Raw genomic sequence first — 26,466 nt, 5'->3', positions numbered from 1 at the left:
TTGCAGAAAATGTTCACAGGATGTACAGTACCTTTCCCAAGAAGGCCATGGCATGAGAATTGCCAGCATTAGCTGCTAAATTGAAGTAGTCAAATGCTCTCTGTGAGAAAGGAATTTATGAAAATTATTAGTTGTTAATAGAACCTGCCCTTGGCTTTTAACCAAAATAATTACCGCACGAACATTTTAAAAAATCTTGTTATACTGCAGTATATCTCAGTTTAAGTAAATGACAACACAACGTCTCCTGGATGTCTGAGGTACCCACCCCACTTCCCTCTCATATCCAATCCATCACTAAGTCCTATTTCTTTCACCACCAAATACTGATACATCCTGAATCCATCTACCATCCTCCATTCCCATAATTCTAGTGTAAGCTGCATTATCTCTCAGCAGAACTTCTGGAATGCTCCCCTCCCTGATCTTTCTGCTTTTATTCTTGGGGTCATCCAAAGCGACTGTTCTTAAATCTCAACATGCTGGTCCTTCCAGCCCCTTGAAGTGCTGCAGGGAATACACTGACGTGACCAGACACTGTTTATCTCAGTACTGTTTCACCTTGTTCCCTGCACTCTGGGTACACCAGCCATGTTCCTTCCTGCCTCAGGACCTATACACATGCTGTTCTTTTTGGCCTGGAATGATCGTATTACCTCCAAGGTTCAACTTAAATGTCATCCACGTCTCTTCAGAGACAAGTGCCACCTCCCCCTCGTTAACCTATCATTGGACTCATTAATTCTCCTTTGTAACAATAACCACAATTTATTACATATTTGTTGGTGTGATCATTTAAAAATTACCTAATGCTTCTATTAAACTTGAAGCTCTGTAAAGGTAAGGACCAAGGGTAAGGTCCAGCATTGTATCCTGAATGCCTTGCAGTGAATGGGACAGGTGGTACTCAAATATTAGTTGAATTCATGCAATTATATATTGGGAATTCCTTTTCTTCTGTGAAAATTTATCACTGTGTAATTGTTTCACAGGTAGGCAGCATACACCACCAAGAATATCCCAAAACTTGTTGTGTAATGGTATGTAGCAAATTCTTAACCAGAATTCTGTTCTCTCACCTGACACTTTTTTACTAACCAGTTCATCTGATGCTTCACTGGCCGAATGACATGTAATTTTAATGACCTAAAGACACTTAAAGTTGTCAAAATGCTGTTTGAATAATAGTTTTAAAAAGCATCAATATTTGGTATAGTTTTAGCGATAAATGTATTTTGTTACAAACTAATTCTTAAAGTTGATATAATATAGTGCTTGAAATAACCTTAATTAGAATACTTAACTGGTGTGGTAGAAAAACAGTTTCATTAGTTTGAAGAACATTTACTGAGAACTTAATATTATACATGCTAGGCACTGCCAGGTGCTGGGAATGAAGTGGCAAACAAGGCAGACATAGTTCATGCTGTTTTGGACCTTATATTCTAGCAGGGGAAACAATTACATAATTAACTAACTTATAATGGACAAAGGCCACAGGGAATACAGATTTTCAGAAGTCATAACTGTGGTCCATGACCTATTCTTGAAGTGGGGTTGTGGTCAGTGGAGACATTCAGGGGAAGAGATCCTGGAATTGAGTTCTGGAGAATGACTAGGATTGTTATGTGAATAAAGGAGGTGGGATAATAATATTCACTCTAGTCAGAGGGACTGGCCTTCCAGAAGTCCGGAGACAGGGAGGTTCTTAATATTTTCAAAGACCTGAGAAAAGTTCCGTGTGCCTGTGACTCAGAAAGCAAGGGGCTGGTGAGGTAAATAGAGACTGGTACAAGGCCTTGGAGGTCATGTTAAAGGTTTTGGTTTCCAAGCTACTAGAAATCACAGACCACTCAAGAGAGTTTTAAGCAATGGAACTGCACGATCAGATGCACAGTTTACAAAGACAGGCTACTGCTTAGGAAATGCAGGCGGGTAAGTGATACGTATATTGATGGCAACAAGGGAAGAGACGAGCGATACACAGGACAAAAAGCAGACCGAAGTTGGTGAGTGGATATGGATCTGACCGCTATAGTTGTACACTCCTAATTTCTCACAAACTCAACACTGAATTTACCTCAGTTCTAGGAAATATTTTCCAATAGGAGTTTTCTAAGACATACTTCTATCACAATACCTATAGAAAACCAAGACATTGTTGATGCATTTTCGGCCGTATTGAGAACTAGGTTTTGGAATTAATAAAACCTTTCCCATCACTACGAGGTATGATCACATTTTTGTTCCTCAGTTTCTTCTCGGGTTAGATCTTGAAAGCTCATTTGTGATGTTACCAACATCCATTAATCACAAAGCTTGATATTGTCACTGACTTAGCAAGAAATATATCTGGAGCATCATTTCTTGCTACAATATGAAATGTAAAGCCCTAAGAACAGGAAGGTTACCTGATGGTTTTGTTCTACTCCACGGCCTCCGTGCAGATGCAGCTGTCCCAGACCAACCTGAAAATGAAAAAGGAGGCAAGAGTAAATGGCAGCACCTGCCTCTGGCATGTAATGAAATTAGACCAACAAGAAACCATTTGGTCACAAAAAAGGTTTCTGTTCACAACACAGCAAATTAAACATTTAGTCTTAATTCCCTCAGATATTACTCTAACTTACATTTTTTGTTTGTTTTAAAGACTCTTTTGATGTGGACAATTTTTTTTTTTTTTTTTTTTTTTTTGGTACGCGGGCCTCTCACTGTTGTGGCCTCTCCCGTTGCGGAGCACAGGCTCCAGACGAGCAGGCTCAGCGGCTATGGCTAATGGGCCCAGCCGCTCCGCGGCATGTGGGATCCTCCCGGACCGGGGCACGAACCCGCGTCCCCTGCATCGGCAGGCGGACTCTCAACCACTGCGCCACCAGGGAAGCCCGATGTGGACAATTTTTTAAGTCTTTATTGAATTTGTTACAACATCGCTTCTGTTTTACGTTTTGGTTTTTTGGCTGAGATGCATGTGGGATCTTAGCTCCCCGATCAGGGACTGAACCCACACCCCTTGCACTGGAAGGCGAAGTCTTAACCACTGGACCGCCAGGGAAGTTCATATTCTACATTTAAAAAAAAACTAAAAATGTCCGCTTTTAGTTGCAAAGTATCCTGAAATAGAGGTGAAATAAAGGCATTTCCACACAAACTAAAGAAAAGTTCAAATCTTTTGAACTCAAGAGTATTCTTTAAGAGGGAAAATTATCCTGGGAAACTTGGAGATGCAGTAAGAAATAAAGAACAAGAGAAAGGTAAATTTGTGAGTAAATCTAAATTGGATGGACTATATAAAATAATAGTATCTTGTGGGGTTCAAAAACATATAGGATTAAAACACAGACAAACTCAAACCAAAATAGGGTAAGAAAGGAGAGAAAAAGGAACTTGGAAAAGCAAAATAAAAGTGAGATAGAAAATTGAAACTCAAATATATCACTAATTACTCTACTTAAAAGACTGAATGGATTAAGAAAAATGAACAAAACTAGTCATATGATGCTTGCAAGAGACATACCTTAAACATTAGAAGGTTGAAAGTACAAGATAGAAAAGATATTCTGGGTAAATACTAACCAAAAAAAAGTAGTGTAGCTATGCCAGTTATCAGGCAAAATACAACTAAAGTAAAAAATATTTCTGGAGATAAGAGGTCATTTCATGATACAAAAGTTAGCTCAACAGAAAGATAACAATATTAAGTTACGCATCCACATGGCTTAAAATATATAAATCAAAACTAATGAAACTAAAAGGAGAAAGAGACAAATCCACAATCAGAGTGGAAAATTTCAGCAATATTGTCTCAGCATTTGACAGAAAAAGCAGCCAAATTCAGTAGGGATTCAAAAGATTTGAACAGTAGGATTAAGAAACACGACAATTGACACATATCAAACACTACACCCAACGACTGTAGAAATTCACATTCTCTTTAGCCCACAGAATATTTGCCCAAACTGACCAAGATGGGGCATCAAGCAAGTTTCAAGAACTCTAACAACTGAAGTCATACAGAGCATATACTGACTACAGTAGATTAAGCCAGATATCAACAACAAAAAAGGTAAGCAGAAAATTCCCATGTACAGTTGTCCCTTGGCATCCATGGGGGACTGGTTCCAGGAACCCCACAGATACCAAAATCTGCAGATGCCAAGTCCCTTATATAAAATGGCATAGTATGTGCACGTAACCCATGTACAACCTCCCGTACACTTTAAATCATTTCTAGATTACTTATAATACTTAATGTAAATGCTATGTAAATAGTTGTCAATACAATGTAAATACTACGTAAATAGCTGCCAGTGTGTGACAAAGTTTGCTTTTTGGAACTTTCTGAAAAATAAATTGTTTCAAATTTTTTGATCCACAGTTAGTTGAATCTTTGGATGCAGAACCTGCTGTTACAAAGGGCTGACTGTATGTGGAAACTAAGCAATTCATTTCTAAATTACACCCGGGTCAAAAGAAATCATGATGAAAATTAGAGCTAAATATAATGAAAATATGATAGTGGGAGAATGTATTATACTAGCTATCAAGTTCTATAAAGCTATGAAAATTTGAGACAGTATTTGCACAAGACATGTACAAGAAAATGCAGAGCATTATTTGTAACAGCCCAAATCTGGGAAGAATAAAATGGATAAATTGTGGTAGTTTCATACAATGAAATACTATATAGCAACGCAAATGAATGAATTACAGCTATGTGAAAACACATGGATTGATTTCACAAAAACATAATGCTGAGTAAAAGAAGTTGATACCAAAAAAATGCTGTATGATTTATTTTTACGTAAGACTCCTTCAAAAACAGGCCAAACCAATCTATGGTGTTAGACGCAAGCTCAGTGGTTACCTACAGGCAAGAGGAAAGAGTTAGGGAAGAAGAGTTCCAAAGAGGGGCTTCTAGGGTCCCAGTTACACCACACAAGAGGCTCCCTTGCTGATAATTCATTGAGCTGTACTTCAGTTTTGTGTACTTTTCTGTATTCATGTCATAACTCAGTAAGTAAAAAAAAAGAAAATGATATACTATACCACACACTTTTTTCTTTAACTTGAGATTTTCACTTAATACACTGAAATCAGCTTTCTACATTAAGTAGTATTCTACATAATTTTTAATGACCGCATAGAATTCCATTATATTGGAGTGTCATATTTGAGCCAATTCCCTATTGTTAAGCATTTAGAGTGTTTTGAATTTTAATTGGTGTCATATAAAAGAAAGATGTATAATCAGAAGAGACAACTTTATTTTAATTTCCATGAGCTAAGATACGGCTAAAGTTTTTTTCTTTTTTTAAAAAAATATTCCCTTCTATTAGTCTGAAAATTAACTGTTCTTAAAATGGACAGCGAAGTTCTCCTTTTTATTTTAATATCATCGAAACAACCAATGTAACAGCATATTATACATGATACTTTGATGTACTGAATATATCATACAGTTTACATTAAACAAGCCTACTTCTGTCCTTGACCTTGAGAAAATTATAGTCTAAGATAAGGAAAGGAAACATGGATAGCTCTGAAGAGCATCTGAAATTCCAAATGTGCCAGAGACTTTTTGTTTGGGGGGGTGACAGTTTCCATCCTGGGTGACCCCCGGAAGAGCCTTCATCACCACCGCAACACCGCTCCATTTAAGCAGCAGTTTCCAACTGGGGTGCACAGCGGAGTCTCCCCGGCCAGCTTTCACGGAACCATCAATATGCCTGGGCCACATCCCAGGTGAGTCCAAAGGGAAGGTCGTGAGAGTGTGGTAATCATGTAGCTAATAATAGGTCCGTGAAAATGTTACAGATATAAGTGCTTGCCCCCAGAGGCTGTCACATACAAGGCAGTAAGATCTCGCGGGAGATGTTTAAACACATACCTGTGCTTGCACATCACCTTTTTCAGCTAAGAACTGGTAATACTGAATCAAATCTTCTTCAAGCATTCCACTGTTCATTCCTGGATTTTCCACCTCATCAGGCAGCCGTATTCTCTGTACTACTGAGCCTCCCGTCAGTGAGATATCACTAGCAACTGAAATGTGGACAAAGTAACGATGGGGATGAAGGTCAGAGGGACTGTCCCACAGAGGGAAGTACAATTCCAGCTGCCAAATGCTGACAGACACTATGTTAAAGGAAATTGTTTCCACAGTGGTCTATAGAGTACAAAATAGTAATCTAAATTCAGGGTTTTTTTTTCCCACATAATATTAAGAAGTGGAACCCAAAGCAAATTTTTGAAAAGTACTTCTTAATCAACTAGTGTAAAGATGATTCTACTTGAGAGAAACAGTCACAGTATTTCAAGTAGTACAATGAAAATAGATGTATTTAAAATTGATTCTGTTTGGATTTTTTTTTGGTTTTGGTAAGGTGAAAGGCAAAAAGGTATATACCATGATTAGCAACAAGACGATAATGAGTCAGTGCAGATTCACAGCTCTGGAGGACCCCAATGCCAGCCCAGTATCGGTAACCCTGTAATACAACTTCAGGTGAGAAGAAGGCAGTTTCACATGCTTCAGTGGCATTCTTGTGGGAACAAATAAAGCTAACTACAGGCAGAATGTAATTTTGCTGTCCTTTGATCCAAGTACTTGGCTACATCATTTATCCTGAGTTTTACGTTGAGGTAACTTATTCAGCAACTTCAACAACCAGGCTAAGAACTAGGAAATAAATAATAAAGTTCCGAGAGCAATCAAAATAGATGCCATCAACTTTATGTAATGCAGTGTGCCCATTTACCTGTAAGAGGAAATTGCTTGGGCTCTTAGAATAGATTTCAATTTTACTTCAGATACAATTTTAACAAAAACAGGTTAATCTTCCAAAGTAGCTCTTAAAGAAGGAAAAAATTAGCAAAATAGGGAAGACAAGAGACTACCAGAACAGGCACAGTAATACCAGCAATAAATGACTTCAGAATAAGGGGGAAGATAGCTAATTATAAAGAGCATAAGACACAGCTCTCTGGAGCCATTTAGCACAGACTCAAATAGCTTTACCAATTTTAACAATCCTTAGGGAATGACTGTATAATAACATGTATATATTTTTTTAACTTTTTAAAAAAAATAAATTTATTTATTTTTGGCTGCGTTGGGTCTTCGTTGCTGCGCACAGGCTCTCTCTAGTTGCGGAGAGCGGGGGCTATTCTTTGTTGCAGCGCATGGGCTTCTCATTGCGGTGGCTTATCTTGTTGCGCAGGATGGGTTCTAGGTGCATGGGCTTCAGTAGTTGTGGCTTGCGGGCTCTAGAGCGCAGGCTCAGTAGTTGTGGCGCAAGGGCTTAGTTGCTCCGCGGCATGTGGGATCTTCCCGGACCAGGGCTCGAACCCGTTTCCCCTGCATTGGCAGGTGGATTCTTAACCACTGCACCACCAGGGAAGACCCATAACATGTATAATATTGATACTTAATGTTCCTGTTTTGTAGCCACCATTTAAGGAGACTGATAAGTAGTTTAAAAAGATTTGTGTCAAAAATATCTAATATTTCTTGAAAATTCATCTAAAAATAACTTTTTCAATTACTGTTTGAGGAATAAACGTTCCTGGAGATTAAACAAACAAGTGAAAAAGACTTCAAAATTAGTAAGGAGTGTTTCAGAAACCTAGAGCAACACCCTTGTTTTTCACTTACTGAAACTCCTTCAGCAGTTTCCCTCTGTAACAGGACTAAGCCCAAGTTCCCTGGTGTGACGTACAGCTGTTTACATGAATCCTGTCTACCTGTCCTGTTGACAGACTACCTGGCATTCTATTTTCCAACATTTTAGTTGCTCCTTTCTTCAGAAGTATCTCCTTCCAATGCCAGTATGGGTGAGGTACCTTTTAGGTGATTCCCTGACATTCTCATGCTGTATTGTAACGACCTCCTTACTCACGTCTCCCTTTCTACATTAAAAGTTTGTTGTGCGATGGTATTATATCTTACTGATCTTTGGAATTCTAATGACAAGTATTCAGTAAATATTTTTGGAATACACATAGGGAAAATTATCCAGGATCTGCCCAATTGGCCAGAAAACTAGATTTTCCTTCTTTGTTAAGTGTCATAATCCCATCAATGACCAGGCCTAAAGACCCCTCCAGATTTTGGACTGGTTTCTCTGCTTTCAGTCTCATTTCTGCTCAATCTATTCTTTACATTCCTGCAAGAACTTACATATTCATTTGGAACAGTAATATGGGTCAGAGGTCATGTGGACTCACCCAAAGTCAATTTATAAAGTAGAAGGCAGATTAAACACCTCAGCAAAAAAAAAATGTGGTGGAAAGATTCTATATTTTAACACTAAGCCGTTTAAGTGATCAACACTATCAGGTAATACATAAGAGATACTCTGTAATGAACTTTATAGGACACTGGTTATTTGTATACTTAGTCCTTCATCTATTTAAATGTAAAATCTGTCATAACCCAATCTAAAAAATGATTCTGACAAACAATTCCAACTTATAGAAAACTGAAAAAGAACCATTTATCAGATTTCTATTTTAAGGGAAATCAGCCAAACTAATCATTTTAAAGACAAACTGTGGACTCTACCAATTTTCATCCACATGTAGATTCAACTGCTGTATCCATTAACAAGAAGCTCAAGGACATTCAATTGAATATTGGGTCTTAATGAATATAAGTAAATTTCAATCATGAAATCTAGAAAAGTTGCGGCCACTTGTAAACCAACTATTCAATGTTATTAGCCTTCAATTTAAATCTTACTTACCAAAACCATGTGGGCTATTAGGTTGCCCCCAAGAGCTCCGAAAGTATAATAAACAAGGGCCTGTGAAAGAACAAAAGATGCTTAACTCAACATAGTTACATATTTACCCAATTCAAATTATAATATACAATAAAGTTTTAATAATATTACCTTTGCCTGACTTGAATTAACACCAAGTCCAGAAGCATAGAGAAAGCCAAGAGCCTGAAACAAAATGATAGAAGGCAGACAGTTTTATGAACCATGAAAAGATGCAAGAATCTTTAAATGCTAAAAGATTTGAACAGTTGCAAATATGCACAGCTGTGGAATTAAAAAGCCTCAGAAATGCATTCAAGGTTTTACAAATTACACAATGAAATATAACTTTAAGCAACCAAAAAAGCTTAGCTTGAAGATTAAAGACAATTTAATAAAACATCAACTAGAAAACTGAAGCTGAACACATTTAAATATGACCTTTACTTGATTCTTGATGAACAGCTATTATGAAAACAAAATGTCTCCTATACCATTACATCAACATATTATCTATGTGAAGGGTGATACACAATGACAGTGGGTAAGAGATTACTAAATAAGCTATTGCAGGGATAAAAAGAGGCAGCAAGGGGCTAAGTTGAAGGGATCAAGGGAGAAAGGTCACTTTACAACACTAGAGCGTACACAGTTTTCTTAAAAAATCCCAACCAACCAGACAATGTATTGGTAAGGTTCTACCCTCTGCCCTCTGAGGATTATCCCTGATGACATGAAAGCATAAGCTAAAGTTGGAAACGCAGGTGCTATTCTCATCAAAAGCCACGAGCTCGTCTACATTTCCCAGCCTCCCTTGAAGTTAGGTAGGGCCACTGCCTGGGATGTGACCAGAGGGGATGCAAGCCATTTTCAGACCTGGCCCTTAAAAACATCACAGAGAATCCTCCAGTCCTCCCTTCTCCCTTCATGATGGCTTGGAAGCCCCATGTTCCAGATGGTATATAGCTACATGACGGAAGCAGCCCCTGACCCTGAGTCACCATATGAAGAGTAACTCAGGTGGGAGAGCTGCATGGGACCTGGCATAAACAAGAAATAACTCCTTGCTGTGTGAAGCCACTGTGATGTGGTGCTTTGCTTCATCAGCTAGAATTAATTATGGTGGAGAGAGTGCTTTGCAGTGTATAAAGCACTGTGGCATTGTAAGGTTCTATTATTAGAGGGAAAAGATGCCTTAAAAGTAAAACCATTCCTCAGAACAGAATGTGTCTGAAGATAAAGAATATATGTGTGAATTTTACATAACCTGATTTATGTAAAAAGGGAAAAAAAGCTTTGAAAACAAAGGGGAGCAATTAAGATATAACCTGTTTATAAACCAAAACCAAGACTACATAAGAGTTGCATACTGATCAGGTTATCAGTCCTGTGGAAAACAATGGTCCAAATGCCTTTACTGTTTATAGTCTGAAAACAGACTTCCTCTGTGACTAGAAATTCTGTGTTATCTTCAAGCAAATCCCACACCATCGATAAATCTTTATTATTGAAGGTATTTTTTTTAAGTGGGCAAAACACCTTTGTAAGTAGGACACAAAACCCAGAAACCATAAAAGGAAAGATGAATAAATTCAACTAAAGTTGCTTATTTTACATGAAAAAACGTATAAACAAAATTAAAAGACAATATAAAGAATATAGATAAACAGCCAGATGCAGAGGTACAAAGGGTGAGGTCCGTAAGAGTCCTAAGCGCAGGAGCTTCTGTCCGCATGGAGTTGGAGTGTACCACCTCCTGCCACATGGATGTATTCACCAACCTGGAGGCTCTCCAAACCCCAGAGTTGAGGGATTTTTATGGAGGCTTCTTCACATAGGTATAATTGATTAGTAACCCAATCCCCAGCCACTTTCCCTTCCCTCTATTGAGGGCATTTTAAATAAATGTGGCCCCTAAATCCAGGCATCAATCCTACCATTACTAGTGGGGAGTCAAGCAGATATTATGTGTCAACTGGCTCAAAGGGCAATATGGAATCAGAACATCTGCTACACAGTAGCCTAACTAAAAACATTTTACTTGAGTTCATCAGCCTTTAGCTGTGTCATTCAGTTTTAGGAAACACAGATGATGAAGAAACAAACTAAAGGACACCATGAGGAAACAAATAGACAAACTGAGGCAGAACATTCTGTAGAAAAACTGGCCCTATCTCTAACACAGAAAGAAAAAAAGAAAGGTGCGGGCTATGCTAGAAGTAGCGACCAAATATAAGTATAGTCCTGGACCAAATACTGATTGGACAAAACAGATGTAAAGAAAATGTTTTCACTCAACACCGTACGAATATGGTATGGGTGTTATATGATGTAAAAGTTTACTGGAATTGGAAGAGCTAAAGGCTATTGATTGAAAAGAGCAAGTTATGGAACAGTAGGCAATGACATTTTATTTTAATAAAGAATTTACACGAAGAGAAAGGTCTAGAAGGGAGGGTATGCATGGACTAACCTATTACCAGTGCCTATGTCTGGGAGGTACATATGTGATGTTCACTTTCTTAGCTTTTTTAGTTTGTATTTCTAGTTTCCTTATAAAGGACATGTACTGCTTCTGTAACAAAGTATCTTTTTACAAAAATACCAAGATTAACAGGAGCTGGAGCACCTGACCTTAGGAAAAAAAAATACAACGGTGAGTAATTTCAGATAAAAAACAATTACCTTCGTTTAATTCTCTGAAGATTTAAGTTGGAAAACTACAAATATAATTTTGGCAAGATGCAATTGCAAAAACGCCTTAAGTGACTATAAATGTTCTCAAACTAAGGAAAAAGACTGTCCAAGAAGACTGGGAAAATGATCTGCCACAAAATTAATATTTACAGTTTTACTTGTTAAAGGAAGTCAGGGCAAAGAAGAGTACCACGCTGTTAAAATAAACCAGTGCTGTATGCGGAGAGATCCTCCACGGAAAGTATACTTACAGTTTGTCCCTTGGGAGAACCTTCCTCAGTCAGTTTCTCAAACATCTCTTTAGCTGCCTGGATATTCTGTGTCAGGTAATCACCAAACAAAAGAGCATAGGACACTCTCTCCAGGGCCTTGGTATGGTTCATGCTTGCTGCCTTTTGAAGATACCGATATGCTCTTTAAACAGAAGTAATGAAAAAACAAATCAGCAATATTTTGGAGCTGCCATTTTTTTCAAGATCTCCTAAAATGCAGCTTAATTTCCTTCTTCTATAGAATCCCTCTGATATTTTATTTTTACTAAAGTAGCGTTATTTACAAAACTTACTTTTGTTTTTACATAAGGTACCAGTTCTGTTATTGCAATATCTTGGAATTCTAATTACACTAATAGTAATCCTAAAAAATTCGATTAAAAAAGTTAACTGGATTTGCAATGTGAGAACTATAATATGGTGTCCGGTAAATAATCTAATGAATGATATAATCACCATAACTGTCTTCTTTGCACAGACTATAACAAAAATCAGCTGAAATTAAAGGGACATAAAATGTTACAGGACAATCACTTGTTTTATGTTCTTTCATTCCTAAATTCTAGACTTTGCAAGAAAATTACAAAGCAAAACCAAAAAATCAGAAAACACCTGACAGCAATTCCTTGTTTGTTTTATGTCACTTTGAATTCTGGATACTGTATGTATTCCTGGCTCTGAGAAATTACTATAACTTAATCAAATATTGCCATTTGCTCACTGTTCATTCTTGTGACTGGTTTTAGGACCTTTTTACCCCAACAAGCTAAAATCTGATAAAAGTAATGCCCCTAATATTCATATATCATATTGAGTTTTCTTGTAATGCAACTTAAGAAATCCTTTGTCTCTGGCAGTACATTAAATTTAAAAAGTACTTATCCATTTATCTCAGTAATGGCCTATCTCAGGGTAAGAATGGAGTTGGCTGTGCTACCTACTCTCTTTTTTGGCTTTTCTTATTGCTTCCATTGAGGATTTTCATCCCAGTCTGGTACATCATTTCTGCTTCCTGCATTTGCCGTCTTTTGGCAGCCTCTTCTTCAGCTAAAAATAAAATTTACATTTTGAATTTACATGGATAATTCTGCACCAATTATTTATCAAACATCAGTATGTATTCTTTCTTTTGGGTAGTCATGCAAACATAATCCATGATCTTTCACCATTTCCAAGTCTGACTCTAAAGACACATGGTTTTCAGTATGGCCTTTATCTGACAAAAGATTAAGGCAGGAAAAAAAAAACCTCATTGAAATCACTTTCTTTCAGAGAAAGCAATATCAACCTGCTTCTGGAGGGTACTTTTCTGCTAGTAATTCTAACTTTTTATATAATTCAACTAAAATTTCAGTAGGAGTTTATGATTATATATGCCAAGGTCAGCTAAAATCAGGACAGTAAAAAACAGAAAAATACTGTTGTAGTCAAAGAACACTTCAGTCTCACCTGAAATGCTGTATATTTTACAAGGAGAAAGTATTTGATTAATTACATAACAAAAATTAGTAAAAAAATTGATTTTTATTAACTACAGATCCTGATTAATTAGTGTTCAAGTTCTCTACTATTTTTCCTATGCACTAATACAACCCTGAAAATCACAGAATTATTGATTTCTCAAAAATTATTTTGTTACTGTAATATAGCATTTAACAGAAATATAGAACTCACCAAGAGACATCTGAGTATTTCATGAGGACTAATATTTACAGGAACAGAAGTGAGCTGTTCTTGCAATATAAAAACAAAATCTGATGTGTTAAACTGGAGTACTTAATCATACTGGCCTACATCCAAAGACGGACTGTAAGACATATTCTAGGAAAGCCTAAATAGTCTATCAGAGCCATTATTCTGAAAATGTCATTTGGTATCAAATGAGGTATATTCAAGGTTTTCCATTGTTTTTTATTAGTTAGAAAGTTTTTCCCAAAAACACAGCTTGCTTGAATTTAGAAGTCAGTCCCTTCGTACTGACATGAACACTTAGGACAGTTAAATATACTATATTTGCCAAATGTTACCTTAGCACAGTGCATTTCGCTCAAGTATTTAGGAAAGGTATGATCTATCTTTCTTTCTTTCTTTTTTTTTTTGTGGTACACAGGCCTCTCACTGTTGTGGCCTCTCCCGTTGCGGAGCACAGGCTCCAGACGTGCAGGCTCAGCGGCCATGCCTCACGGGCCCAGCCACTCTGCGGCATGTGGGATCCTCCCGGACTGGGGCGCAAACCCATGTCCCTTGCATTGGCAGGCGGACTGTCAACCACTGTGCCACCAGGGAAGCCCTATCTTTCTTTTAACCACTATTACTTAGCCTTCACCATAATGTTCTATTACCTTTATTGCCAAAAAATGTTTTACATTAATTAATTTAGCAGCCTGCCTGAGAGTTTCAGAACAACCCGTGCACACCAATGGAAAACCACCTCTAAATAAGGCACAAGTGTGATAAGCCGCTTGAGTGACGGCCTGGAAGTAAGTACACTGCACGCTTCCTGTGCTGACGTCCAGGCTTTAAGGCAACAACCTCGTCATCGACGTTGACCATTTCTCACAAAGGTGGAAAATGGACGGCTACGAAAAGGCCTTTAAACTGTTGCCTGAGACACAAAACAATGTGGATGTGCCGCCTACTGAGCAATACTTACTTTCACAAAAGCCCCATTTTTCATCTGCCTTGTAGTCATAGGTTGTAGCACACCACAGTCTGCCATCTTCCCTCCCATCTGAGGTACACTCATCATATTCCTTATCCAGAAACAGAAAAGGGAAGTGACAGGGCTCCCCGTGTGCTGTGCCTTCAATGGCGGTCAAAGCTGGAAAGAAAAAAAAAAATCTAAACATGAACAGCACCTCTGGTATTCATGGATTTAACACTGTCAATTTCAACTATGAGAATCCAAAGACACAGATACATGATTTGTAATGGGGAACATAAAAGGCCCGGCACTGATTTTGTTCAGGGACGACGTGAAGGTGAGTCAACTTATTGAGCATGGCTAGCTGACTACCCAGCTCTATATCTAGGTTAGAATTTTGGAAGGTCTTGAGATAATAACCTTAGAATATCAAAAGTCTACTGAAAAGAGCTGCCCAACCAGTGAGCAAAAAATAAGGCAAATGCAACTGAATCAATTCCACTGCTCAGCACAGCTCTCCTTTTTTTCCTATCTGAATGCTGTAAGTCAATTTCTTCAATAATATAAAGTTACACAGGGAAAATGCTCCCCCAGGCAAAGTTAATCACTCACATACTCCTCTGTGATCCCCCAGCATTTTATTAGAGTACTGATCACACTCACTGAGCTTCTTTCTTTACAATACTCTAGCTCCCACTAGACTTTGAGCTTGTTAAGGGTAAAAACCATATCTCTGGGCTTCCCTGGTGGCGCAGTGGTTGAGAGTCCACCTGCCGATGCAGGGGACATGGGTTCGTGCCCCGGTCCGGGAAGATCCCACATGCCGTAGAGCAGCTAGGCCCGTGAGCCATGGCCACTGAGCCTGCACGTCTGGAGCCTGTGCTCCACAACGGGAGAGGCCATAACAGTGAGAGGCCCACGTACCGCAAAAAAAAAAAAAAACAAAACCATATCTCTAATTTGTTCTGTAAGTTCTTTCCAAGTATCTCCTAGGTGCTGGGAATTATGCCAGGTGCTGGAAATGACGTGGAGCAGAGGTCTCTGCTACATGGAACTTACTGCCTAGCAAGGAAGAGAGACATTAAACACAAGTATGATTGATGTTATGGAAAGGAAAGCTCCCCGTCAGGAACTGCAGTTTACACTGAACCTCATGGATGTCTAGGAAGAGGTGGTGGATGAAATGCTTTGGGGTGGGGTAGGGGGACAAGCATTGTAGACAAAGGGAAAAGTATGCGTTAAGAATCAAATGAAAGACAGCATGGCATATTAGAGAAAATAAAGTTCATTATCTCACAACATGTAGTGTGAGTGTCAAAGTGGACAAGAGAAGAAGCTAAAGAAGCACAAAGAAGCCAGACTAGGGAGGTCCTGACAAGTCTTACTAACTCAATTTGGATTTTATCCTGAGAACAATGGAAATTCAAGAGTTTAAAGTAGGAGTGACATGCGCATACTTATACTTTACTTAGAGAGGGGACAATGGAATGCCAGGCTGGATGCAAGGTGACCGGTTTAAAGGTTGTGATAGTGGTCTAATCGAGAGGTAATGGTAGCCTGAAGAGGACAATGAAATGAAAAAAGTGGATGTACTCAAGTGATGCTAAGGAAGTAGATATGGTTCTACTTACTGACTAGATGTGCAGATGAGAGGAGAGAGGAATCAAGGAAGGCTCCCAGGTATTAGGCTTCAGGAAGTGAGTAGGTGGTTGTCCTTACTAAGATAGAGAACACTAAAGGAGGAGTAGGTTACTGGGTAGGGATAAAATGGATCAGGAGAGAGACAAGTTAAGCTTTGCTCCTGCTACATTCAAGGTAGCTAACAAAAAATAAAACAAGTGAAATGTCTTAGACATCTTTTCAGCTGTAGCCAAAAAGAAAGTTCTCCAGTTTACAGATATATTTGAAGGCAAGAGTATGCATAAGAATGCCAATTAAGAGGTATATGAGAATACCAAAGGGCCAGGCCTGAGCCTAGGCTCCAACCATACGGTAAGTATGAGTACATATATGCCAACGTTCATTTTGCTTTTACATGGAGAATTTAATTAGGCAGCAGAGCTTAGTAAGTAACAGTATAGGTTCTGGAGTCAGAACACCTGACTCAAACCCTACTGATTATTAGCTGTGAACTTTGAGTAAGTTATTTAATCTCTCTCCTTACCCATAAAATTATTTGGAGATAACCTCCTTATCTACAAATTGGGATAACAGTCCTTGCTGCATAGAGTTACTCACAAAGATGAACTGAAATAATACGTGTAAGGGGCTCATCATGGTGCCTGCCACGTAAGGCGGTAAGAGTCTAGGAGATGGCAATTGCTATTTTACTCCTGGCACTTCTGCTCTGAAAGGCTAGAAAATGTATGCTCTTTCTTTCCTGTGTAAAGAAGAATACATTCTAAGACTAATTTGAAAATTATTTTCAGTAAGTTATGAAAGGCAAACAAATTCAAAATGGTTTACCACCAGATAAATGTCATTCACCATCCTGGTAATCACTGACCAGAGGCAAATAACTTTTTCACCTTTGATTTGTCCACTTTTTAAGAAATGATCTTTAATGCAACATATAAGCAAAGCATCCTTTATCAACAACCTCAGAGGCATCACTTTGACTACAGAATCTGAAAAAGGCGCTCCCATGCACTGCTACTAGATTCAAATTTGCTTTGGAAAGATAATATCTGTACAACTGCAGTTTGTAAACTTGAATTTCAACTTAAATAACGTACAGTGGTTTAAAGTATATTTGATTTTTCCCTATGATAACAGAAATTTCTGTTTTAAAAGCAAATAAGAATTGTCATAAGAATTCTAATTTGCCAGAACTTATATTTTGTAAGTGGTTCAAATACAGGAAAGCATTCGTTTTCATGTGATGGAACAATACAGCAGAAAAGAAACTGGAGAGAACCCAAAGGTTTTTAGCAACAAAAGGTTTTAACCTACTACAGAGTCAGCACTAGTTTTAACCTACTACTGAGTCAGCACTAACTTAAGCAGGAAGAACTCCTAGGGTACACCTGCTTTATCAATTTAGTAAAACCGAAATATCTTGGTCAAAATAATGTGTTTATTATTAAGTTAGTAGAAAGAAAATTTGTATCTCTCAGCTATCTTCTCCAAGCAAAATCACCACAGGGAAACTGCTGTTACCTTTTAAACTTATTTTAAAGTCTTCCAAAAGGTACTGACTGGGACTTGCTGGTTTCAAGTCAATAATCTCAAGTTGATATTCCTCACAATAGCGTTGATTTCAGTTAATTTTCTTCCATGGAGAAATTCTCTAAGAATTTTGAAGCTATTATTTTAAAAACAGCCATGAAAACAGTACCAGTTTTAAAAACAATGGTAATCACTGCTCTGGCATAATGAGGCTGACTGAATATGCAATTTGAGTTAATGATAGCCAGTAATCAAATGTGACACTTAAAATGAAAGGGAAAAAAATGTGTTAAGTCAACTCTGCACCTTCATGTAAAAATGACATAGTATCACAATTTATTTAGACCTTGAGAGTAAGATATTTAACTTAACGGTATTTAAGAACTTATAATAATGAACAGACTGCTGCTCTATATTTAAACTAGTAGAAATTTGCTCTTGCAAAGCCAATTAGAATCATTTAGGAAAGCTAGAAAGGTTTTTAACAACCCCCTACCCCCCTGCTCCCACCCCAAACCCTACCTGAACCTGTAATCCTTCAGCGCTGGCCAGAATATAGGTAAATGGGAACTTCCATACTGTTGGCAGGAGTGTAGAGGGGCATTCAGTAATATCTGTTAGAATTAAAAAGCTCCATACACCTTTCAATCCCATTTTTTCACTTCTGGGATGTTTACTTAATAGAAGGGCTCCCACGAAGATAAAAAGAGGTATACCCAAGAGAGCATTTGTGCACCATCATAATTTTAAAAACATAAAGCCAAAAAGAACTCAAAGATTAAGATAAGTAGGTTGGTTAAATCAACTACAGTGCAGGAGTTACAGAGAAACCTGGGCATCAACACAGATGGAATCAAAGGTCACTAGAGAATGGTGTAGACAGAGCAGAAGATAAAGGCTGAGTCTTGGGGGCAACCTTACGTTTCAACATCAGGCAGGTTCCGAGGAACCACAGCCAAGTGAAGAAAGCATCTTCAGAGAAAGGAAAAAAATACATGAGGGGTCGGTAAGGTAAGGACCAAGAACTGACCAGGTACTCAGCAATTAGAATGCTCCTGGAGGAGAGTGGCTTTAGTGGTCTGGAGGGGACCAGGGCCTCGTCACACTCCGATTAGAGAATGGAAAGAGAGGAAGCAAAATCAGTGAATAGAGACAACTCTTCCAAAGAATAATGCTATGAAGGGGAGTAGAGAAGTAAGGTGGTTGCCGGAGGGGCACTGGGGGCCAAGTCTTGGTTTTTCTAATATTCAGATATTATAGCATGTTTGAACATTGGTGGAAAGAATTCAAGAGTGTGGGCAAAGACTGTCGTTTGCCATTCAGTAAACAAAGAATGTTGTCTGCCATAGAGCCACCAGCCACTGCAGCTGCATCCCCAACAGTGCACCCTGAGGGGAATTCAGGATGGAGAAAAACAGGATACTGGCTCTATATAGTTAAGATGCATATCTAAGGAATAATTTCAATGAGCCCAGACTCTTGCATCTTCCCAAACATAGAAAAGCACTAAAATCATTGAGATGTCTGATTTTTGTGATTAGCAGTAATATTTTGATGTCTGACTACATGCATTTTTTTCTTCCCAGCAAAAACTATATATCCTGGCTCCTCCCTTACCTCTTAGGAGCAGGTCCTCAGAGCTATCTGAGAGGCTGTCTCCCACCATACAGTCCTCAGTAAGGTCCCCGAATAAAACATAATTTGCAACTTTTAGGTTGTATGTTTTTCTTCAGTTGCCAAGAGAAAACAATGTAAACGTGGCTTGAATGTTGCTATTGGTACTGAATTAAATGTCCTGGAATACAAATACTCATCTTTTCCTCATTTTTAATTGTAAGATCAAAACAAAACAAAAACATCAACCTCTTGATCCATACAGATAAAGCCAAGGGATTTAGCTCTCAAATTCCTCATTTTAAGAGCATTTACACTCTGTTAAAGACTGATATTATAAGTTTAGATGGGTATTCTGTTAATAAGACGACTATTTAATCATGCTGCTTGTTTGAAGCAATTTTGTACTTCCAAATATACAGCAGTAAGTAGCATTTTAGTCAAATATATTTAGAGTCAAAAATATACTTATAGTCGGGCTTCCCTGGTGGCGCAGTGGTTGAGAGTCCGCATGCCGATGCAGGGGACACGGGTTCACGCCCCAGTCCAGGAAGATCCCACATGCCACGGAGCGGCTAGGCCTGTGAGCCATGGCCACTGAGCCTGCGCGTCTGGAGCCTGTGCTCCGCAACAGGAGAGGCCACAACAGTGAGAGGCCCACGTACCACAAAAAAAAAAAGAAAAAAAAAATATATATATACACACACACACACTTACAGTCAAAAATTATATTTATAGTCAAATGTATTTATAGTCAAAAATTGAAACACATTTAACGTTAAAAAGGTACCAACCTCAAGATAATAATGTTCAGCAATTTTAGTAAACACAAAGATAAAAACTCAATCAACCAATTAACATCAAACTTCCTAAAGTACTACAGACGGAACACAAATAACAGATGATTTGAAGCAAATCATACTTGAGATAAAGCAAATGGTATAGGCCAAATAAAGAGGTATTTACCGTTGACTGAGAAATATGGTATAGTAATCTTCTAGGGAAAATAACAATTTTATGTTATTTGCTACAAGAAGACTGTTTTCACCCAAGGTTGTGAATTGCTAACTAGAGTTGAGAAATTACATTAATGAAGGACAGACAGACATGCAGACTATACTAAGGAAGGCACTGCTTTAAGGATTAAGATGTATTTTTCAGAAAACTAATGAAATGTAGTCACCTAGAGAATGAACAAAAACATTAAGATCAGAGTTCATATAAGCTCAGTTCTCTCTGTGAAAATAATCATTCAAAAGAAGAAAGCACTGGCCCATGTGCCCAGTAGAAAGTGACAAAAGCTGCACGACACTTAGGTGACAGGCAGTCAGAAACCAGAGTGAAACTTGCTCAGGAAAACTGCTGCTTAAGAACAGTGAGTTTGGGGACTTTCTGGTGGTCCAGTGAGTAAGACTCCACACTCCCAATGCAGGGGGCCAGGGTTCGATGCCTAATCCCACATGCATGCCGCAACTAAAGATCCTGTGTGCTACAACTAAGACCCGATGCAGCCAAAATAAATAAATAAATATTAAAACAAAAGAAAACAGTGAGTTTCACTAAATAATGGCTGTAAAGGCATTTTGAGTTCAAAAGCCCTGGTGGGGTGCTTTTCCACAAGGATGGTCTCCCAAAGGCGTTTCTTTCCACAAATAATTTCTTGTACAACCAAACAACAGAAAAAACGATAAAAGAAGGCTCTACATTATAGACCTGTTGTAGATTATGGCCTATGTTTCCTTAACCATTTATCTTCTGTTTAGTCAGAGTACTAAGGTTTATTCCTTTCCACCCCCCCCCTTGCATGTGACAATGAAGCAAAAATGCTATCCTATTACTCAACCAATTTTCTTACTTCAGAACCCAATTTTAAGCATGTTTAGTTAAGTTTAAGCTCAGTGCCATTCAAAACAGACCAAGATGCTGGTTATTTGATTTTTTTTTTTAAGACTATTAGGGTAGTGTGTTTATTGTAGAAAAGACAATCCAAGCAATGGGAAAGTATACAAAATTAAAGAAAAATCACTGTCATCTTTAGTTACCACTGAAAATTATCTTTCTCCAAAGGTAATGACTGTTCCTAGAAAAGAGGTTCATTTTTCTTTTCAAGTGCAAATGTGGGGAAACAAATGGCTTTCTTTCCCATAAGGGACCTGTGATGGTTAACTCTGTGTATAAACTTAGCTGGGCCACAGCATCCAGATGTTTGGTCAAACACAACGCTGGGTTTCTGTGATGGTGTTTTTTGGATGAGATTAACATTTAAATCATGGACTTTGAGTAAAGCACATTACCCTCCACAATGTGGGTGGGCCTCAATCAATCAGTTAAAGGCCTAACAGAACAAGAGCAAGAAGGAATTCTGCCAGCAGAGGGCCTTCAGTTCTATTGATATTTCTCTGGAGCACCCTGAGCAATAGAGGATCAATGGGGCGAGAGCTGGTTCCTTATACGGGGTGAGGGTAGGGGTGTGTCCAGGGGCTGGGCCGGAGCAGTGGCTTAGGTGGTCTGCCCACCCCTTTATGGTGGCGTGTGCAGGAGGCATGAGCAGTGCCCTGCTTTTGATCCCGACCCCCTGCTTTTGCTCCAGGCTCTTCAAAAGTGGCAGTTGGGTTTTTTGGTCTCTGTTATCTTTTGTCCATAATTTTGCCCCGCTGTCACACGCACACAGTTATTTTTAGTCCCATACAGTTTCTATATATTTGTTGCTCGAGGAGAGATGTGCCCGGGGCAAGCACTGCAGCACTGCAGCAAAGGGTCCCGGGTCCCAGGCTTCTCTCAATACTAAGTGAATTATTTACAATGTGACATTTTCACTTATCACTGACATTCCTTCAGGTGGAGCCAGTGTAGACTGGCTAACAATTCGTAACCCCTTCCTCACCTCTGTGGGGCTGGGGATGGTCAAGTGATAGTTTTGGCAGTTCTACTAGTGACTTCCGAGGGAGGCTGCCGCTCCTCTGATGCAGGCACCACTTCTTCCTGCGGACCTAGGACCTGGAGATACAGCTACCACCAGGTGTGACCGGCTGGGACAAACATGACGATGAAGTCAATTTACTAAGGAGACTGAAGAGGAGAGAGAGAAGGAGCTGGAACCCTTGATGGCACAAGCCCTGAACCACCTTATCTATGGAGTTCTGGTTATGTGAGCCAAATAAACCTCTGCTCCTGCCACTGGTTGATGGATTTTCTGTTATTTGCCAACAAAACATGTTCCTTTTAAAATGACTATTGAGTATTCTGTAACAGGGGAATACCACAGTGTAATCATTCCCCTCTTGGTGGCCTTTCATTCATTCCTTTTCAACAAATGTTTACTGAGGTGATATGCAGAAAACAGTTAACACAACAGACATGACTGCTATCCTTTGAAAGGTTGGCCCTTGGCTGGCATCTGGGAACTTAGACTCTGGGAGGGTTCCTGCCACCCTAACCCTAGTGACTCACTGTACCTAAACTGCTTGTACAAACCATGTGGTTCATGCTCAACATCTGCTTTCCTTCTGGCAGTCTGCAATTTTGGTAGATTCCAGGCGGACAGTGATTATATGACTAGTCTCCACTAAAAACTCCAGGCACTGGGTCACTAATGAGCTTCCCTGGAAGACATTTCACATGTGTTGTCACTTGTGCTAGGGGAATTAAGTGCATCCTGTGTGACTCCACTGGGAGAGGACCCTTGGGAAACTTGTACCTTGTTTCCTTTGGACCTCATCCCATGCTGATTTTGCTTTGTATCCTTTCACTACAATAAATCATAGCTGTGAGTACAACTATATCCTGAGTCCTCCCAGCAAATCATTGAACCCAGGGGTGGTCTAGGGGGTCTCCCAATATCAACTGGCATCAGAAGTGGGGTTCCCTAAACCAACCCTGACTCACTAATAGATGGTGAAATTTTGGGAAAAGAAGAATAAGGGGCCCGGTGTGATGTATCTTTGGTGCCCAGCTGATTATGGGGTTATCCATGGTGCGCAGCAGTAGCTGATCTGCTGTATGTTATGAGAGGTAAAAGTTACCTGTGGAATCTGAAAATGATAGATCCAACTCCTGGAGAGTAGGCCTGCTGCATCCCACACTGCTTCTGGCCATGCTGGCTAAAGTGATGCCTTTGGGTTTTGCTCTCTCCTCCATGGGAGGAAAAAGGGGCCCCAAATGCCCGAAGGTGAAAAGGCCAAAAATGTTAAAAGTCTGCATTCTGCTCTTCTCCAAGTGGGCTGGGGGTGGGGTTTAAATCAGGTCCCAGGGCTGGAGCAACATTTTAGATAAAACAAAACAAAACAACAACAGAAAAAGGGAGGGAGGTCACACCACAGCAGTTTTTTCAGCCTAGCTGCTGCTGCAGTACCTCCTCCACTCCCCTTCCTCCCCTGCATTCCAGCCTGGATCTTCCCTGGCAGCTGCAATGCTAACACTGCAAACACTGAACATATTGCTAGGAGTTTAAGTAAATTTGCAATAAGGAAAAAAGAAAAAAGGAAAATTTTTTAGTGACTTTATATTTTGTGGTTATGACATCTGGATGTATGGTAAAAATGGATATAAAATGTTAAATGCTTGTAACTGCATACATGCCAGAGGAATCATCCTGATCAAGGGAAGCTGCAAAAAAAGAAATGTGTTAGTGGGACACAACTTCCTTGCATTTTGCCGCCAGTGGGCGGGTTGGAATTTAAACTCTCTGAGTATTGGAAACAGAACAAGTCTCTGTAACTGATGAGTTTTGCTATGGAAGATATGAATTTTTGCTTGTTGGAGCCTCTGGAAAAAGGGAGGCAATAAGAAAGCAAGGTGACCTACAGATGGAGATCTACTTTTGGAGTTCTAAAAAGCAGGTTTTAGTTGGCTAATGAGAGCTTGTGAAAGTGGAGGTCTGTCCCTTAGAGACCGATGTGCATACTTGTGAAGGGGTCGATTTGGACATGAAGAATGACAAAACCAGACGGTCATAGGAAAGCCTTATCTGCCACTTGGCCTTTCTGGCCTGTAGCATCTAGTCTTTGCTGCTGAAGAAAAGTCTCTGACTTTTTTTAAACTCCTGAATTCACAGATCCTAACTGCCTGTATCTGATTCTAAGCTGAGGCCTGATATTGTCTGGTGTAAGCTTCCAACCTAAGTGGGAGCTGTGTTGAACTGAAAACAGGCATAGGCTCATAAATAAAACTCATACTCTGTGACCTCTGCACATTAGGCCACCTCGCTGTGGGGTCTACCCTATGAGGACATCATAGCTGCTCAGCTGCACCGTCTGGGTCCCATACAAATCGCAGCAGGAAAGGACTTGTTCTTTGATGGGACCATCTGAAATCAAGCTGCTGACTGCCTGTATAGTGCTGACACAGAGCCTGACCACATTCTTAACTTGTGGCTATAGCTGAAAGCTGCAATTTGGGAGAGGGTACATCACAGCAACTGTGACCTCTGATCACTCCTGACAGGCTGAGCCGACTCCAACCCCCTCTAGAGCATGTCTAACTGAGGTCAACTCCCTGTGCCTGTGTCTCCTGAAGAGCAGCCATTCGCAACGATGGACTACACCTCTGACTCTTCTTCCCTCACCTCTCTCCTGCTGCACACACCTGAGTGCAAGCTGATTAGTCATGCAGCCATCCTCAGAAAGGGGCTGATCTTTTCTAGGCTGTTCACCAGATAAAGTCACCAGAGTGAAAGGGGTGGGAGGTTATGTAAAACTATTTTGAAATTTTTTGAAAATTCAGGAGTTTTGTCCTGACCGATTCGTGAAAATGACGTTTTTTCCGGTTCGGCCGTATAAAGGGGATTTTCTATGAAGATGTTTTGCACCTCTTTTACAGAACCCCTCCAGATGAAAGGTCTGGATGAGAGTAGGGGATGACTGTAAAAACATAAAATTATGAATGTTGAGTGGAAAACACTGATTTTAGAACAACCAAGGGAAATAAACCAAAACCCCTGCAGCTGGAAAGGCACAAGAGAGGGGAGAGGGCATTATGATCTTTGTTCTTCGAAATTACTTCTGGAAGCTTCTTCCTTTTCCTGAAGGAAAACTCTCTGTGCACCCCTCCAAGCTGTTGAGAGCGCTCTGAGTTCAGACAGCTGAGCTATGATCATACCCGGCAGCGCTGACTGAGACGGCAGGATCTGACCCAACCCCTGCACTTTTCATGCAGAAAACCTCCCGATGCTGACCACACTCACGAGGTGGATGAACTGTTGTCACAGGCAACAAAACTGTTTGGAACTGATTGGCAGTCCCCCTGAAACCAAGCACTGAACTAAATTTTTTGGATTGGACTGGGATCCCTAGGATAAGATACCCACAGTGGGCAGCCACATCATACTGCCTAATTTATGTCTTGCTCGGGGTGCCCAACGATTGTAAATTTTCCGTTTCTTGGGAATCCCCAAAAATTCCTTCTGGGATTGTACTTCTGTATGTGTACCCTGACTATCACGACACTGCCTCAGCCCTGGAAGGCTTTCAACTCAGCTTCAACTTACTGGCCAGACTTGTACTGGGCCTGAACTGATGCTTAGAGCCAGGTAAAAAAGGTTAAAACAGAAACTTAAGGAGGAAGCTACCTGTCTAAGATTGACCTTTATGATTAATGGGATTTCTTATTTGGCTAAGACACGTGAAGAGCACAACTGAAATCAATACTGCAGGTTGGTCTCACTCTGCTGTCTGGGTCATATTGATAATAATTCTGCTGTGAAGACAACCTGGCCAATGACCAAAGAGGTATGCCACGTAGAGTAGAGTGAAAATAGCAGGCCTAAACTTCTATCCTTGAAAAGGCCTGCTTACAAGGCTGGCCCTTGGCTTGTGTCTGGGAACTTAAGATTTTGGAAGAGTTCCCACTACCCTAACTGTTATGAGTGACTCACCTCAACTGTACAAAAAATATGATTTATGCTGAACACGTGCTTTCCTTCTGGGAGTCTGCAATTTTGGTATGTGCTAGGCACAGAGAACCTATGTGACTAGCCCTCTATAAAAACTCCGGTACTAGGTCTCTAAGGAGTTTCCCTGGTAGACATTTCACACGTGTTGTCACAACTTTTTGCTGGGTAAATTAAACATATACCGTGTGACTCTTCTGGGAGAAGACCCTTGCAAGCTTGCATCTGGCGTCCCCCAGACTCACCCCATGCACCATTCCCTTGGCTGATTTTGCTTTGTACTCTTTTTCTGTAATAAATCATAGCTGTAAATACGACTATATGCTGAGTCTTGTGAGTCTTTCCAGAGAATCATCGAGCCCGGGGGTGTGGTCTTGGGGACTGGGAATAAGTGTGAAATGTTCCAACGAACAGCAGAAAGCA

At 39.7% G+C, this 26,466-nt stretch overlaps 1 protein-coding gene across 1 annotated transcript in view; it reads right to left on the bottom strand.

Annotated features, from left to right (window-relative positions):
* Positions 1–26,466, bottom strand: part of SEL1L (SEL1L adaptor subunit of SYVN1 ubiquitin ligase) — a 56,644-nt gene that overhangs the window by 19,485 nt on the left and 10,693 nt on the right. Inside the window, exons 4-12 of the mRNA XM_082835638.1 lie at positions 14,385–14,552; positions 12,673–12,778; positions 11,711–11,873; positions 8,895–8,948; positions 8,745–8,804; positions 6,407–6,488; positions 5,888–6,042; positions 2,412–2,468; positions 32–100 (exon numbers count right to left, since the gene is read on the bottom strand). Of these exons, the coding sequence (XP_082691764.1) occupies positions 32–100; positions 2,412–2,468; positions 5,888–6,042; positions 6,407–6,488; positions 8,745–8,804; positions 8,895–8,948; positions 11,711–11,873; positions 12,673–12,778; positions 14,385–14,552 (914 nt within the window). The remainder of the gene's footprint in view (positions 1–31; positions 101–2,411; positions 2,469–5,887; positions 6,043–6,406; positions 6,489–8,744; positions 8,805–8,894; positions 8,949–11,710; positions 11,874–12,672; positions 12,779–14,384; positions 14,553–26,466) is intronic.

This window comes from Leucopleurus acutus, assembly GCF_964270905.1.
Source record: "Leucopleurus acutus genome assembly, chromosome: 1".
Classification (NCBI taxonomy): Eukaryota; Metazoa; Chordata; class Mammalia; order Artiodactyla; family Delphinidae; genus Leucopleurus; species Leucopleurus acutus.
This window is presented reverse-complemented; position numbering and strand designations above follow the sequence as displayed.